The 18423-nt window shown below is 36.8% G+C and overlaps 1 protein-coding gene across 1 annotated transcript; it reads left to right on the top strand.

Moving 5' to 3' along the window:
- The first annotated feature begins 2060 nt into the window (after positions 1-2060).
- LOC135587323 (hexokinase-3-like) lies at positions 2061-18403 on the top strand. Its single transcript, XM_065078582.1, has 9 exons — positions 2061-2524; positions 13800-13950; positions 14029-14211; positions 15404-15478; positions 16372-16527; positions 16627-16725; positions 16818-16945; positions 17863-17944; positions 18035-18403. The coding sequence occupies exons 1-9, from the start codon at positions 2253-2255 to the stop codon at positions 18386-18388; spliced, it is 1500 nt and encodes a 499-aa protein (XP_064934654.1). The 5' UTR covers positions 2061-2252; the 3' UTR covers positions 18389-18403.
- The last annotated feature ends 20 nt before the right edge of the window (positions 18404-18423 follow it).

The raw sequence follows: 18423 nt of genomic DNA, 5'->3' as shown, positions 1-18423 counted from the left end.
ACGAGGAGGAAAGGGCGGTGCTACTTGAGCCGTGCCTTTCGTCGTATCCATGCCATAGAGAAGATTAACCAAGAGGAAGACGAGAGGAGCCCAATGTGGACAAACACAACATGGATCACTTTTAAGTGGTTTGACATTCTTGCTTCATTATAGTTGCATGTTCCCACACTTTAACGTTAGGTTGACGTATAATTGACAACCATAGTGGGCCTTTAGCTCACTTTATGATTTGTATGAGTTAAATATTCGTCATTTTGGTAGGAGGAGTTGGAAGCTCCACGTTAGATGGAAATCAGACTCCTCCAACTCCAAATATTTTAATTAAAGCATGTTAAACAAGCATAATATACACCACATTCTGATTCACTATCTATCTAACAATTACACTAGTTGAAAAGGCACTGTGTCATTGTCATTATTATTATTATTATTTATTTTAATATAAAACACATAAGTAATGGTTAATGATGAGCTTAAAATTGATTCCCACTAAAATTTTAGAAGCATTTTAAGTCACTATAACAGGAGAGTTCTGTTCAAATCCTCTCTTACGATAGGTTGATAGATATTTTTGAAGTTCCGATAAATTTACGATTAAAAATAAGATTTGATTCTTCTATAAACAACTACGCTATCTAAGAATAAAAGTAGTTGTTCTATGTATACATTATGCTTGGGATGTTTGATTCACAGAGCCGTGAGTTAAGTCGTGGCGTGGGTCGTCTGTTGGTCCTCCTGGCGTTCCACACGGACGCTGGAGATCGAAAACGGGAAACGGACGGTGGATCATGGCGGAACGCCGCGCGGGCTTCGGCGCGCCCGAGGCTCGCCGACCGAGTCGAACTCGAGCCCCGGACTGTGGCTGCATCGCGAGGCCTTGGGTCGCCTAATCCGAGGCAAGTCCCTCTCTTTATATTTTCCAGCTCATTATTTATTCTTTTTCTTGAACTCTTTCGACGGACGTGATTTATCTTATATTATATACACACCCTACATATGATAACAATAAATAATATTATTAGGTTGGGGGAGAGACGGTAATGGTGTGCGTCGGGGGAGGAAGCTGTGGTTTGGTACGGCTCTGAGCGGGGATTAGCTGGAATTAGCGGAGGACAGCTGTCTCGTACGGCGTCATCGCATGAATCCACGGGAGAAATCCCCGGACGTCCGCCTGCGTCGGCACCCGCTTGCCCACAGGCCCCTCTCCCGGGTCCCGCTTCATCGTCCGGTGCGTCATCGTGGGTGGAAGACGGGTGGACGGGGGTCGGGTAACGAATGGTGTAGCTGCCCATATCAGAAGGCAACTCCCGTCGCCGTTCCTCCGCGTTTGTTGTTATATGTGTCGAGAACTGTAGCCGCGCTGTCCGCTTCCTTTCCCTTTCTACCCTTCGCTGATGGGGCTGGATATATATGATGAGTCAGGAAGATAAAAGCAAGTAATTGAAGTTAAAAGGCTGGGCATGGGAATCACCAAGAAGTACGTATACAGCGATTTGTTGGGAATGATATGATTTGATATGATGTGACAAGCAGCACTATGTTTTTAATTACGAGTTGGGAGAAAAGAAACAATGAACAAATGTCATCAGAGCACGTAGGGATGAGATTTACCGAGCGAAGCAGTTCCTTAATTACTGTATCTATCACCGGGTCCCATCATTCGTTCCCCAAGGTGATATGGAGGTCCCAATTTGATTCGGTGGCATCATCGCAAATAACCGCGACGTCCCTGTCCTAAACGGGAGCCGATATAAGGGACGGTGGAAAGGGAGAGGGGTGGGGGGGCCCCGTCGTCAGAGGTCCACAACCGACACGAGTCAAACGCCAGCCCAGCTGTCCACATCCGATATTTCGTGAAGGGAACAGGGGCGTATTAGTCATTTTGAATGCTGAGGGGAAAGGAAGGCGCACGGAGCACGCACTCCGCTGCGCATTGCAACGCTTACATTTGAAATTTTCAATGTTGCCCTGCCCTTAAAAAGGGATTAACTAATTAATTAACCAATTAATTAAAGCGCAAAACTCACCTGTAAATAAACCACTCCATACCCTCCCCTCTGCGCTCGCTCGGTCGCTCTCTCTCTCTCTCTCTTTGTCGCTCGCGTTCTCTTTAGCGGTCGCTTTCTCTGTTCCATTCCTCTTTCGCTCATCGGCGCGCTAGCAAACGCTTCATCTCCTCCGCCGGCGGCCTCCGTGGTGTCCGTGCCGGTGGATGGAGTGAGGAGCACGGTGGGGGAGCGGGAGGACGCGGGATGGGGAGGGTGGGGTTGGGGGTGGCGGTGGGGTGCGCGGTGGTGACGTGCGCGATCGCGGCGGCGCTGGTGAGACGGAGGGCGCGGAGCTGGTTGCGGTGGGGGCGGGCGGTGGCGGTGGTGGAGGGGTTCGAAGAGGGTTGCGCCACCCCGGTCGGGAGGCTGCGCCAAGTGGTGGACGCCATGGCCGTCGAGATGTACGCTGGGCTCGCCTCCGATGGAGGGAGTAAGCTCAAGATGCTGCTCACCTTCGTCGAGACGCTCCCCGATGGGTAATCGCATCCCGCTTCCCTCGTTGTTGTCTTATTTTCTTTTCTCCGTCTTTTTGTTTTGTTCACGGAAGGAGATGCTTCGGTTTCCTGTTCTTCTCGTGCCGGTAAAGATCTTGGAGAGTTTGGGTTGTTCGTGTTTCTATTGGGATTCCTCGGTCGATGCGATTGTTTTCTCTCCGTGATGTAGATGCGAGCTTTTAATGTTTGCTTCAATGAATGTGCTTGCGTTTTAGTTTGCTTTGGTGTTATGGGGGTGAACCAAGTTGGAATTTTGCACGTGCTAAGGTTGTTGTATTATTATTTTTGTTGTTACTTCTTGTGGAATGTTGCTTTTTGTTGTGATTCTTGTTTTATTTTCTTCAGTTTGCTAGATAGATTTCTAATGTATTCACTCTTTAATATCTATATGTTTCCTTCTTGTGTTTTATTCACTCTTTAATGAATTGCGTAATGGTAGGGGTCTGATATTATTGTCTTACATCTTTGCATAAATGCGTTGGTTTTTGTATATTAGTCTCGTGAAAGGTAGGGAAAAGAAGGAATAGTGTTCCGTTTACATGCTCCAAGATACCAGAGCTTTCAGTATGACATGGTCCTGATCCCAAGAGAACGAGAGGAATTTGTGCTGATATTCTTTCCATATTCTTTTATATTGTGATCGATTAACTTGTTCTATCTTGATTTTTTTAAATACTAATTTTAATCACTTTAAAATATTAAGGTCACCCAATTCCCACTATTTGTTTGCAACACAGTTGTAGGTACGTGGACACAAGAATATGAGATGGATGTGTCTGTGTATCTGATTTCCCAAGGAGACAATATGGAGATACAATGTTTCACTGGAGACAATGCAGCATGAGCCATGAACTCAATTTCCCTAGTTTTCATTACATGTTCTGAAATTTCGACCCAAAAGAAATAGTAATCAGGTAACTACCTTGCATATCAGTCTTGTCTTCAAAGGAGACCTTTGCATATGCGGAATTATGTTGCATGAATGAAGGACTATCTGATATGTACAATCATATAGAGAAGGTTGTGGTGGGTATAGATCTTGAGCTGAGTCATGACCAATTAGTAACACATACAAGTTGAATGAGTAGAAGTCCCAAAAGACGGGACAAATTTGTTATTTCGGTTGATTCAAAAGTTCTATTGTTGGGCAGTTAGGATTAACTCTGGATAGTTTGCTGATGGTCTTATTTCAGTTCTGTTACTCTGGAAGAATAGAGTCAGCTGGCATATGATCCAGCTGTTGAAATTTCACCTTTGTTGGGGTAAACCTTCCAGGTTAGTCTGCTCTTAATAAAGAGGAGTATGGTGGTGGCTGTGGTGGAAGGGTGTCTCTTGGCCCTTTTTTATGGACTTTTATAGCTGCAGGCTGTCCCTTATAAAAGAACCAAGCGTGTGGCCAACTTTTTTGTATTAGTTCATGAGCATTGCCGGTGATGAGATGCTAAGAAGAAAGGTTGGATAGATTTGTGGATAGGACATTGGAGACATGAAAATGTCTCTGTTAATACATATACATATTTTTTTGGTCAATGACAATTCATAGTTTTTATCCATCTCTCTCTCTCTCTCTCTCTCTCTCTCTCTCTCTCTCTCTCTCTCTCTCTCTCTTTCTTGCTTCCCTCTTATGGAAGCATTCTGGTTGAGTCATCTGGTAGTGATGATGGAAATCATATGGCAGCTGGCGGACCTGTGCTTTCTGAATGTGAATCCTAGATTAAATGTACTGTTAGATGGTTAAGTACATTGGACATATGAAATTTGATCTATTAAGGAATTCCTGTTTTGCATTCAAACTTCCTTAAGGATATATGAGGCTATTGCAGTGTTTGGAACTAACAGCAGTTAGTCCTTTCTATATTTTGAATCCTGATCCTTATTTGAGATTGGCTCCGTGATGACAGTTCAGGAAAGGGATTATGTTTGAGAAATAGAATCCCGATTTTAAGTAATAGAGTCCAAAACAAGTGAAAGTTTTGACTTATAGATAGAAGTAGATATTTGGTGTTTAATGGTTTGTGTGCATCATTTGACAGAGAAAAGCACAGTACTTAAAGGGGCTCTAAGTCTCATGAACACCAAATTCAAGAGACAAAGAAGTGTGCATTTTAATGAAGCAAGTCATATTTTTTCCGAAACTCTGAGGAAAATATTTACTACTACGATAAAAACATAGACTAGAGGTTGTAGCAATAACATCATTTACAAGAGAGATACTGCCAATGTTTGTCAGACAAGCAACAACATCAACCATACTTGTCGCAATTGGCCAGATGAACAACAAATTGTTGCATCATTCATCTAGACAAAGGATAGTAACACCAACCAAGTCATTAGTTGAGAGTATTGGAGAATGAGGAAAAGATAGATGGTTAAAAGGGAAGAGTAGTGGAGAACTAACAAATATCTTGTTTGCTAATTGTCAATGATTGTCCATGAAAATTAATCTATGTTCGTCGATGTTGATTGTTCCCTCTCTGTGTGAATTAGGGTTCTATGGAGTTTGAAATAGTAATTTATGTAGGAACTTAGAATAAAGTTTATTAGTTTAAGTGGTCAAATATTTCAATCAGACCTGAATTGGCACATGCTCGAAGTGAGTGAAGTGATCTTCACTTTCTGCACCTAGACTAGTAATGAACATACCAAAGTCGACACAAGAGGCGCATAACTCCTATCATATATATTATCTATATTGGTGAAACATGCATTTGAGTTTTTTTTTTATTTTGTTGTTATGTTGATATTTGTCGTTGTTATACAGAAGCCTGGATACAATATATCGATTTCTTGGACCTTTGACCATTTGTTGTCATTTATTTCTGATACCGGGGAGGGTAAAATGCAGAATGAATTTCTAAAGGAAACTGATGCAACGGTTTCTCAGATAGAAAATGTCACAGTAGACAAAGAACGAACTTTTGAAGAAAAGTCGTAGTACAGTTGTATTTGCTGGAATGAGTGTTTTGAATAAAAAATGCACGAACTCACGATAAAACTTAAAGAAGATCGAAAAATAGTTCACCACCAAGTTAAAATCACAAAAGGATACAGAAATTCACCACCCCAAGGATTTTAAACAAGGATACAGAACAGAAATCAAAAGACTCACCACTCAAGGACGCATCCAAGAGATACAGAGTTTAAGGGAGTTCTCCAAAAGAGCTTCTGCTAAGTTATTATCAGTTTCTAAAGTTCTTTCTAAGTCCCAAACACCAAAATAAATAGTAGTGCATGAAACAACCCTTCATGCATAGGGAATTTCGAAATTAAGTGTTTACAGCCGCTAACCAACTCCTTTAATGCATTCCTTGTCATGAAGAAAAGCACCTTGAAACAACTTTAACTTCGTGCAGGGAATATGCTGATGAGCTGTCATATTTGAGTGGGCTGAGTTAAAGATTATGAGGCATCATTGTTGGCTGAAAAAAATACCATATCATAATCAAGGTTCATATGATCAGATTGTAGTAAATTAGACACTCCCGTGTCAATCTCCCCCGGTTGAAAAAGACTTGTCCTCAAGTCCTTGTTTAATTCATCAACATGATTATAAAAAGGACTTATATCAGCCATATTAAATGTTGAGGATACTCCGTAATCTTCAGGTAGCTCAATTTCATAAGTATTTTTGTCAATTCTCTTAAGCACCTTGAAAGGACCATCAGTCTTTGATTTTAGTTTTCCAAATTTGCCCGGTGGAAACCTCTCCTTCCTTAGATGAATCCAGACCAAATCACCTGCATTAAACTCCACATGTTTTCTGTGTTTGTTGGCAGCATGCATGTATCTCTCATTTTGCTTCTCAATGGTTGCTTTCACACCCTCATGCAGCTTCTTTATCTGTTTAGCTCTTTCATCAACATCTTCACTAAATTGCTTTGTTGTAGAATGAGGGATTAAGTCCAAAGGACTAGCAGGATTAGCAAAATAAACAACCTCAAAAGGACTCTTACCGATACTATGATGGATAGAACGATTGTAGGCAAACTCAATTTGTGGAAGAATAAGATCCCACTGCTTAATATTCTTGTCAACATAGCTTCTAAGCAAATTTCTCAAGCTTCTGTTCGTTACCTAAGTTTGCCCATCGGTTTGTGGATGATGCGAGCTGCTGAAATTCAAAGAAGTACCTAGCTTCCTCCAAAGAGTTCTCCAAAAATGACTAACAAATTTTGAATCTCGATCAGATACCATAGTTCTTAGAATACCATGTAATTTAACAATCTCCTTAAAATACAAATCAGCAATATGAGATGTATCATTCGATTTATTGCAAGGAACAAAGTGAGATATTTTTAAAAATCTGTCAACAACAACCATGATAGAATCCTTGTTCCTTTGAGTTCTTGGCAGTACCAAAACGAAATCAAGACTCACTTCCTCCCATGGAACATTTGGTATAGGCAATGGAGTGTACAATCCAGAATTTTGACTTCTTGTTTTTGCCAAATGACACACTCGGCATTGCTTTACATGTCTTTCCACATCTCTAAACATCTTAGGCTAATAGAAGTTTGATTGAATAAGAGCTAAAGACGTATCTCTACTGAAATATCCACCCAAAACACCACCATGAGCTTCAGCTAAAATTACTTGTCTCAAAAAACAAGATGGAACACATAAAGCATTAGCTCGAAAAAGAAAACCATCAAAGATAAAAAATTGTTGAAAGGAACCTAATTTGCAATTCTGCCATATTGAGCCGAAATCCATATCATTCTCATAAAGATCTTTGAACGTCTCAAATCCAACAACTTTGACTTCCATTGCTGATAATAAAGAATGCTTTCTGCTCAATGCGTCAGCAACCACATTTTGAACACCATATTTGTGCTTAATTGTATAGTTATAATATTGCAAAAACTCTACCCAAGCTGTATGCCTCTTGTTTAGCTTGTGTTAGTGATTTATGAATTTTAATGCTTCATGATCTGAATATAGCACAAATGACTTGGCAAGAAAGTACTGAATCCAATGAGATAAAGCTCGGCATAGAACTCTTTATCATAGGTAAAATATTTCCTTCTTGTATCATTTAGCTTCTCACTAAAAAATGCAATCGGCTTTCCGTCTTGACTCAAAACAACACCAATTCCCACATTAGATGTATCACATTCAATCTCAAACACATTGTCAAAATTTGGTAGAACTAAGATAGGAGCTTCGGTCACCTTTCTTTTTAAAAGCTCAAAAGCATCATTAGCCACATTAGTCCATTTGAATTTATCACATTTCAGACATTCGATGATTGGAGCGACAATAGAGCTGAAACTCTTGATGAATCTTCTGTAAAAAGAAGTTAAGCCATGGAAACTCCTCACATCATGCAATGAAGCAGGTGTTGGCCAACTGAAAATAGCTTGTACCTTAATTTGATCCATAATGATTCCATCTTTTGAAACAACATACCCCAAAAACACAACATTAGATGTAAAGAAATCACACTTCGTTAGATTAGCATAAAGCTTTTGTTGCCTCAAAATAGGAAAGATTTCTTTCAAATGATTCATATGCTCCTCTTCGCTCTTGTTGTACACCAGTATATCATCAAAGTAAACTACAATAAATATTCTAATGAATGGCTTAAGTATGTGATTCATAAATCTCATGAAAGTGCTAGGAGTATTAGATAGCCCAAATGACATAACCAACCATTCATATAAGCCTTCTCTAGTTTTAAATGTTGTTTTCCACTCATCTCCGGGCCTCATTCTTATTTGGTGATAGCCACTCCTCAAATCAATTTTAGAGAAAATAGAAGCACCACATAATTGATCAAGTAAATCATTTAATCTTGGAATAGGAAAACGATAGTCCACTGTGATTTTGTTGATGGTGCGGTTGTCCACGCACATTCTCCAAGAACCATCCTTCTTAGGCACTAACAAGGCGGAAACTGTACAAGGACTCATGCTCTCTCGTATTAACCCCTTTTTCACTAATTCATTAGCTTACCTTTGAATTTCTTCATGTTCCTTGGGACTCATTCTGTACGCAACCTTATTAGGTAGAACAGCCCTCGAAAAAATATCAATGTGATGTTGAATGTCTCTCAAAGGTGGAAGGCCATATGGAATCTCTTCTGGTATAACATCTTGAAATTCCTCTAGGATTGGTTGCATGATTTCCGATGTCTCCTTATGTTGTTCGTTCTTCTCTACTACCATTAAGGCCAAAACATAACCACCCTTGTCTAATTCACATTTGCATTCATTATAAGACATAAAAGCACTAACTTCCTTCTTTGGTGTATTGACTTCGGAAGGTTGTAATGGAGCTAAGATAATCTTCTTTTCATTCACCTTAAAAGAATAAGTATGTTTATAACCATCATACAACACCCTTCTATCATAATGCTAAGGTCTTCCCAACAGCAAATAACAAGCATCCATAGGAGCAACATCACACCACACTTTGTCTTTATAATACTTGCCAATAGAAAATGAAACTAAACATCTTTTAATTGTCATTTCCTTTTTGCAAACAACATAATTGATATGGATGTGGATGAGGGATTGTGTCCAACTTCAGCTTCTGCACCATCTCCAAAGAAACCACGCTCTCAAAACTGCCGCTATCGATGATCACCAAGCACACCTTGCCAAGAGAAGTGCATTTAGTGCGAAACACGTTTTTTCGTACCCAACTTTCATCATCGGCCACATAAGACACTTGCAGGCTACGTTGCAATACAATAGACAAACCATGATCTGCATAAGTAACATCTTCCTCATCTTCATCATATTTTGGTTCGTCGTCAGCTTCGTCTTCTCCTCCATCACTATGATCTTCAACCAAAGTTACAATCCTCCTATTTGGACAATCTAAAGCAATATGCCCAAAACCATGACATTTGAAGCATTTTTTACCACTTGGGGTAGAAGAATTAGGCTTTTTTTTGCCGCTAGCAGATTCTTCACCCTTTTCTTGCACCTTCGAGATCACCTTGCTTTGGACAGTAGGCTTGGAACTTCCTCCTTTTGTATAGCTTTATTTTGAGTCGTACCGAGAACTCTTTTCAAACTTCTGTTGCTTTTCAACTTTTAATGTCAGCTTGCTCACATCATTTAACGACTAATATGGCTGCAGTTGAACAACTTTAGCAATCTCATACTTCAGACCTCCTAAGCATCTTGCAATGGTTTGCTCTTCCGGTTCCACAAACTCTCCTTTTAACATCAGATTATCGAATTCTGCAGTGTACTCCATACTAAGATCTTTTTGCTTGAAATCATGGATTTTGAGAAATATCTCTTGCCTATAATTGTGAGGTAAATATTTTCTCTTCAGCTCCCTTTTCATTTTTTTCCCATGACACGATTTTACTCTTCCCCTCGCGTTCTCTTTGTTTTTTCAGATTTTCCCATAAAAAAGATGCATTCCGTCTGATTTTGGGTGCCACAAGTTTGACCTTCTTTTATTCTGGTGGTTCATGAAAATCGAAAATTCTTTCTACTGTATTAAGCCAATCGATAAAGTCATCAACATTTATTTTACCTTCAAACTCTGGAATCTCCAATCTTGGGTTATATTTATTCTGTCACTCGTCTTGGATTTCATTTCTTGTTCGACATCTTCTCGACTCCCTTGAGAGAGGAGGTGTATCTTCATCAGAAGGATATTCATGGACATCATTTTTATGTTGGTTTTGTCTACTTTAAAGTTCTTCGATTATTTCATTCTTTTCTTGTAGATTACGCAGCAATCTTCGTAGCTGCAGTCTCAATGACTCAACATCATTTTCATAGTCGTTATCTTCTCCAACTATATCTTTTCCATTCCGCCTTACCATGATCTCTAGCCTTTAGCTTTGATACCAAACCAAGGTAGGCAATATCGAATGATACCGCCCGGTACGGGCGGTATGTATCGGTCCGACGACATACCGGTACGCAGACCGCTCGCTACCGGGCAGAACGAAAAATAATAATAAAAGTATATATATATATATATATATAAACGAGGCGATGTCGCGTCGCCGAGTTATATTATATTATATTATATTATATATATATGGGAGGGTAAAATGCAAAATTGATTTCGAAAGGAAACCGATGCAACCGTTTCTCGGATAGAAAATGTCACAGTAGACAAAGAACGAACTCTTGAAGAAAAGTCACAGTACAGTTGTATTTGCTGGAATGAATGTTTTGAATAGAAAAGACACGAACTCACGATAAAACTTAAAGAAGATCGAAAAATAGTTCACCACCAAGTTAAAATCACAAAGGGATACAGAAATTCACCATCCCAAGGATTATAAACGAGGATACAGAACAGAAATCAAAAGACTCACCACTCAAGGACGCATTCAAGAGATACAGAGTTTAAGGGAGTTCTCCAAGAGAGCTTTTGCCAAGTTATTATCAGTTTCTAAAGTTCTTGCTAAGTTCTAAACACCAAAATAAATAGTAGTGCATGAAACAACCCTTCATGCATAGGGAATTTCGAAATTAAGTGTTTACAGCTGCTAACCAACTTCTTTAATGCATTCCTTGGTCATGAAGACATGTTCACAGCTGCTAACCAACTCCTTTAATGCATTCCTTGTCATGAAGAAAAGCACCTTGAAACAACTTTAACTTTGTGCAGGGAATATACTGATGAGCTGTCATATTTGAGTGGGCTGAGTTAAAAGATTATGAGGCATCATTGTTGGCTGAAAAAAATACCATATCATAATCAAGATTCATACGATTAGATTGTAGTAAATTAGACACTCTCATGTCAATTTCCTTGTTGGCTTGTAATGATTGTATTAATTATATAATTCTTAAATAAATAATTGATTTGACAATGTTTGCGTATACCCTTTTCCAACTTGAACTCAGTCTTGTATGTCTAATTCTTTGCTAGTTATAGTTGATGAAAAAAATTAATTATATATATGTATGTATATATATATATGTATGTATGTATGTATATATATATATATATGTATATGTATATGTATATATATATATACACACACACACACACACACACACACACACACACATATATATATATATATATATATATATATATATATATATATATATATATATATATATATATATATATATATATATATATATGGGGTACCTAGATGAGTAGGATCATCAGTATGCTCTTTAAAGCACTGTTTACATTCATTAGCATACCTCTATTTCTTCATAAAAAGATTAAATAGTTTCATGTTGCATCCACATGCTCGTGTCTGGCCATCTACTTAATGTGTGCACCTGTCCACATGCTTACATTGTCCCCTTCAGATATATATTCAATATAAAATGAATTAATCAATTAATCAAGTTGGATTGACAAAAGCCTTTATTTAAATATTTGACCACGATATTCCCTCTTCGAACTTCAGTTTTTCTTCTTGTCCGTCATTAAATGCTCAACATTCACAAAGAAAAAGAAACTATTTCCAAAAGATTTTGGGGGTGTACCAATAAGGTTTAAAGACCCTTCATAACAGGTGTGATAGGCATTGCAAAAATCTCATGACATTATGGAACCATTATTAGTAGCTTCCAACTTATGTAGCACAATATTGCATATAAAATCATAAGTTTGAATAGCTCCTGTTAAGAGGTATTCATGAAAATTTACTGGAACAATGATTGTCAGCCACCAAATAATTTGTAGTAATAATATAAGTAATTTGTTGATTAATTTCACATTAAGCTGGCATACTGTATCGGTGCATCAACCAAAGAATGATTTTGATGAATTGCAATTGGATTTAAAAGTAAATATTTCTGTTACATTATGTCCATTATGATAGGCAAGAGCAGGTTGTATGGATTTTATCTTTTTGCTTGTCCCTAATTCCAATCAATTTATAGTAAGCAATTAGGCTTTTAGCTGTGGCTTCATAATCCAATCAGACTAGTATATATCTTATCAGACCAACCAAGAATTGGTAGAGGATCATATGGTTCAGTATCATTCGGTATATATCTTTTTATTTTTATTTTCATGATACTGAATGGTGGAACAAATTTTAGCGGATGGTGTAGTCCAGGAGACTGCCTAATATACTAATATTGTATCAGTTTAATAGTGTTGTTGAAACTGATAATGGACCAGTATTAATTGGTATTTTCAGCCATAGTTTGAGCAAGCACTTATTGCATCTCCTACCTATCCTGAACTCGTGGTTTAGCAATCTGGAACTAACTAAATAAACACTGAAATTAGGAACTAACCCATATATAACCAAAATGTCATTTTAGATCATATTGATATCACTTAAATATTTCTAAATATGGAATTAAATTACTTCAAATCAAAGAAGACCATTTCAATAAATTGAATTCACACTGGCTTGAACATGGGTTGTATTGATTCTGTATGCATAACACAATGATGCCTCTTTGAAATTATTACGATAGACTTATGACATGGTAACACTAGCTGGACAGCAGCATATTGTCTGGTGCTGGTCTGACAAAGCACCAATAATGGACCATACAATTTGATACCACTTGGTTCTTTTTATTATTTTTCAATGATACCATGCAATATTAGTTGGTGGGCTAATATGTATCTCTGTACTGTACGCATTGTCTAAACCAATTTATAAGCTATTTGTCTCAACTTCTACTTTATAGGTAACTATAGCTTATTGGGACAATGTTCATTTTTCGGTCCCTCGTCTGATGATAGCTCTCATCACACTGATGAGATCTTTTCTTTAAGTTATAAAGCCCAAGTGTTGTTTTGTTTTGGTTATCAGTACATTCATTATTATGGATTTGCACCACTATCATCTTTGTAGTATTATTGTCAGTTTCTACTTTTCTTTTTTAGTTTGATATCTTGTTTTGTTGATAAATTTGAAATTCTGTTCTAATCTCTTCAAGCATGCATTTCATTTTATCTGGTGGCTGAAGGGGATAATCGGGTTGCTGCACGGATGACTTACATACATGTATTCTTTGGGTACACTATCTACCTTAGAAGGCTAGAATGACTGAAAGTAGGACTAGGAAGATGCTTGATTCTTTATCTTGATACACAAAGATTGGAGAACTGTTTATTGCCATTTAAGCTCTTTTGCAAGGATAGTCGAGCAGCATTAGCACTGTCTAAGCATTGATTTACCATTATAATTTTCCATGGGCTGTTGCATTTTCTTTCTTTTATAAGGGAATATGTATCTTTTGCTTCGTAAGAAGACTTCTTTTATTGTTCTTTTATAAATGACTTGTTTTATTGCTCTTTAAAAATGATTGTTTGTTGCTAATGAAAATCTCTGGTTAAGCAGGGATGAAGATGGAATATATTATGCTCTTGATTTAGGAGCTACTACTTGCCAAGTCTTGAGAATTCAACTTGGTGGTAGAGGGTCTAAGATCATAAACCACAAAGTTGAACAACATCAGATTCCCCAGGAATTGGCATCCAGTACAAGTGAGGTAACTGTGGCTTTTTTTCAACTATTTAGCTTCATGTGTTGGTTATATAACAGTTTATTCTGTTATCTTTGTATACAGGAACTTTTTGATTTTATTTCTTTGACATTAAAAGAATTTGTTGAACGAGAGGAAAATGGTATCGATCAAGTACCAGATGAGAGGAAGGAACTTGGTTTTACATTTTCTTTTCCTATCAGGCAATTGTCTATTTCTTCAGGTGTTCTTATCAAATGGACGAAAGGATTTGCAATTGAAGATGTTGTAAGTTGACTTTTCACCATGAGTATATGTTCAAATTCCTGATAACTGTTCTGGTTAAATTTAAGGGCAACGAAATTATTTGATCTACATACTCTATTTTTTGGCAACTTTGGTAGTGGTTGTAAGTTGTAACTGATCCTGCATGGTATCTTCTAACATCTATACTTGAACAATTTGTTAATGAACACAATCTACAATGTTCTATTTGCTGTTAAAGTTATTGAATATTAATGCATATATTTTATACAGCTTCTATATTTTGAGTATAATCAATTGATTCCCCGAACACCATGATGAGCTCTTATATAGCGAACTTAGACTGAAAATCCTTTTGACGAGATATTTGTTGTGCAAGACTTAAAGTAATTTTAACATGTCTCAAGGCTATCTATGTGACTGCTAACAGAAAATAAATACCATACACTTCGGGTTGTTAAATTGGTTTTGCATTTACATAAGCATTAATGTTCAAGTTTGTGCATGTTAATGGACCATGATTCTGATTTTTATTCATCAAATTGTAGAGAGTGCCATGTGTTGAGATATCATCATTGTGTTTCTTTTCTATATCTTGGATCAATGATTTTTTTTGGTTCCTATTGCTGATTAAAAAAGAACTAGCAGCAGTCTTTTAATTCTTAAGAACTTTTTAAAACTTGTATTTTATTAGTTAGCTTATTTTGATGCTTTTGACATGAGTGCTAGATTTTGTTGTTTATGGTGCTCTAAAATTTACTTCAGAACAACATAGCCTTTGTGAAATTATAAATCAACAACTTGTAAATGAGAATTTAAGTTGATTAACATTAAATTACTTGTAATTTTAGATTTTTTTTCCCATGGAACTTGTACTTTATGCCAGTTGTGCATTACATTGCTAACTTCTATTGTTATTTTTAAATATTTATGAATGAGGATGGGTCTAGAAATTCTTTTCATGTGAACTAATAACTATGATGAAGTTTGACTTGTTACATTAAATGAACTTCTTTACATTAAATAATGGTACGTTAGAGTATGATTTATACTCTTGGCATAAACTAATCTAGTAGCTCATTTTATAGTGTGCTTTTCCATATATACCTTATTTTGGTTGATTGAAGAGGGTGAGCATATGCTTTCTTCGCCTTTTCATCATTAAAATTCACACAAGTATTTATAAGAGCCTACTAACTTCACCTTTGCAATTTAGGTTGGAAAAGATGTTTCGCGGTGTTTAGAGGAAGCCATGTCAAGAAATGGATTGAATATGCGGGTGGGAGCTTTGGTACGGTTTCATAATCCTCTTTTTTCCTAACAAATTTTCCTGATTTGTGGAATCACATTAAAAGAATACAGAAGTAACTGCTGTAATATTTTTTTCTGCTTGTGTGCAACAGCCTTAATCTGCATTCGCTCAAAGCCATGTTTAGTCATTATTATAATCAAGTTGTACCTGAAATTGTTACTTTTGTGTATTAGTAGTTGTTAAATGCGTCTCCTTGTAAAGTTTTCAATGTAAACCAAACAAAAGTGAACAGAAATAGTAAGATGTATTTAGAGCTTATTTAAGGTACACATACAAGGATGGAGTGGAAGCATGGTGAGGGGGGCAATGACCTCATTCTACTTTTAATTTCTAATTGAATGTCTTCCCAACTGCCCCCAGTTGGCCTCTCTTTTGGATATATCTTTGGAAAAAAAATTTATGAGTAATATATTTTGAAACAAAATTATTTGTCATAACTAGCTCCTGATTATCAGATTTATTATGTTCACTAACTGCTGTGTCTAAGTTCTCTTTCAGATTAAGTAATTCATTTATGGAAATTATAGTGGCTTGTATTTGTTCTCTAAAATGTATCAACTCTAAGAGATAATATATGGAACTTTATGGCACCATTATGATAAATTTAATAATTTCCAGTTCAGTGATAAGCAGATAATCACAATTTTTCTAAAAATGAAAGTGTGCTTAATGCGTTTTTAATCTGCAAAAACTTTATAGAAATGGATTTTTCTAGAATTTCATGGAAATTAATCCAATCCCTTCCACTTATCCTTTTTCTCCAGTTAATGACTTCTCAAATTGCTCATGTTTTTCTAGCACTTCAAGAACAGTGGAGTAAGTATGCCGCCTAAGTAACTTTAGTGGGCTTTACATTATGTCCATTTATGCAGGTGAATGATACTGTAGGCACATTAGCTCTTGGCCATTATTATGATAAAGACACTGTTGCTGCAGTGATAATTGGAACAGGCACCAATGCATGCTATGTTGAGCGATCTGATGCACTTATTAAGTCGCAAGGCCTTCTTACAAACTGTGGAGGCATGGTATCTTTTAGTTTAAATTCAAGTTGCATGATTTTTGAGTTATAGAGTTTTTGCATGAGTTTTGTAGTTTGCTTACATACCCATTTATGTGCTGATTAGGTTGTCAACATGGAGTGGGGAAACTTCTGGTCAGCACATCTTCCAAAGACATCTTATGATATTGCTCTGGATGACGAAAGTCCAAACCGAAATGAGCAAGTAGGTTTCCTGAAATTTTATTCATTTTGATTAAATTTTACTTCCAATTTCTACAATTGAGAGACCATTTGACATGGTTTGCCTCGTTTCAGGGTTTTGAGAAAATGATTTCAGGGATGTATTTGGGTGAAATTGTTAGAAGGGTACTTCATAGGATTGCGGAGGAGTCAGATATTTTTGGAGAATCTGCATATCATCTGTCAGTACCATTTATCTTGAGGTATGTCATTGGTGATACAGCATCACAAAATCATGCATGCAGATTATTTATAATAGCATCTTCACATATTTTCTGGCGGAGTGAATCTTTATCATTTCCTGCATCTAGAAGAAAACTTTCTTAGATATACAAGTTTAGGTGTTTCATTCTGATAAATTCTTGTCACAATTCCTATTATGCATAATTTCTTGTAACAAAATGCAATATGGTTTTCAGAAAGTCACATGTGACACTTTGCTTTACCCTAATAATTCTTGTGATTCTTGGGAGTGTGCATTACTGATAATTCTTGCGTTGGAAGAACAATAATATTTTCTCTAAGTTTTAGATTTTATCTCAATCAAGTGAGATAAAACATATTTTCTGATATAGTGCATGGTGAGCATTAAATGCTCCCAAGTTCCAAGATAATAAATTTTAAGTTGAACCTTATCAAATTTCAGGAAAATGGTTCATATCTTAAAATAATTAAGAAAATTTGAAACCACCAAATCACAATGTACTATGAATTTAATATTTATTGTAATTTGTGCTTGAGTTTTGGTAAATTATGGCTCATTAATTAGGTGGTTGAGGAATTCAATGTACAAGAGATCTATAAAAGAGGAAGGAAGGAAGATTGATAGAGCATTCTAAAACTAGAAACCCTATCGAATTTTTGTACTTCGAGCTATTAGCTCTTCGTATCTCTTAAAATAGAAAGAGTTTTTTTTTATCCTCCCATATCTTCCTTCTTTTCTTATTTTCTCATTCTCTCTTTTTTTTCGTTTCATATCATTTCTCAAATATATTGTTGATACAATAAATTTTTTCAAGTGAGTTATGAACGTCCATTTTGTAAAAACACTGTACCCACAAATTAAAAAAAAAAAAACTAAAGATTCTCAAGTCCATAACTTTCCGTCTCTATAATTCAGGACACCTTTGATGGCTGCGATGCACGAAGATGATTCTCCTAACTTAAGAGAAGTTGGAAGGATACTTGAAGAACAATTTCAGGTAAAGGCATCACCATGATTGCTCCTTTTTTGGCATATGCATTATGGCTCTGTGTTGTAATCATAAATATGTTCTTCTGGATCTTAACAGATGCCTGGTATCTCTCTGAAAGCAAGAATGCTTGTTGTGAGAGTCTGCGACATAGTTACCAGAAGGGCTGCTAGGTTAACTGCAGCCGGAATAATCGGTATACTAAAAAAAATAGGAAGAGATGGGATCAGTGGCGTGGCTAGTGGAAGAGCCAAAGGCAAACCAAAGAGATCAGTTGTCGCAATTGAGAGGGGCCTTTATACGAATTATTCAATATTTAGGGAATATATGAATGAAGCCATCACAGATATATTAGGGGAGGAGATTGCCCAAAATGTGGTTCTCAGGGTAGCAGAAGATGGATCGGGAATAGGCGCTGCTCTCCTTATTGCAACATATTCATCCAAACGATGAATCACCCAATACAAATATTTTTTTTTCTGTGCAAA

The sequence above is a fragment of the Musa acuminata genome, chromosome BXJ1-8 (genome assembly GCF_036884655.1).
Source record: "Musa acuminata AAA Group cultivar baxijiao chromosome BXJ1-8, Cavendish_Baxijiao_AAA, whole genome shotgun sequence".
NCBI lineage: Eukaryota > Viridiplantae > Streptophyta > Magnoliopsida > Zingiberales > Musaceae > Musa > Musa acuminata.
This window is presented reverse-complemented; position numbering and strand designations above follow the sequence as displayed.

Bases quoted from the DNA above. Each gene is read 5' to 3' on its own strand.
- LOC135587323 (XM_065078582.1), top strand. From the start codon at position 2,253: ATGGGGAGGGTGGGGTTGGGGGTGGCGGTGGGGTGCGCGGTGGTGACG. The intron at 16,528-16,626 runs GTATCTTTTAGT...TGTGCTGATTAG, and splicing joins TTACAAACTGTGGAGGCATG to GTTGTCAACATGGAGTGGGG. The intron at 16,726-16,817 runs GTAGGTTTCCTG...GCCTCGTTTCAG, and splicing joins GTCCAAACCGAAATGAGCAA to GGTTTTGAGAAAATGATTTC.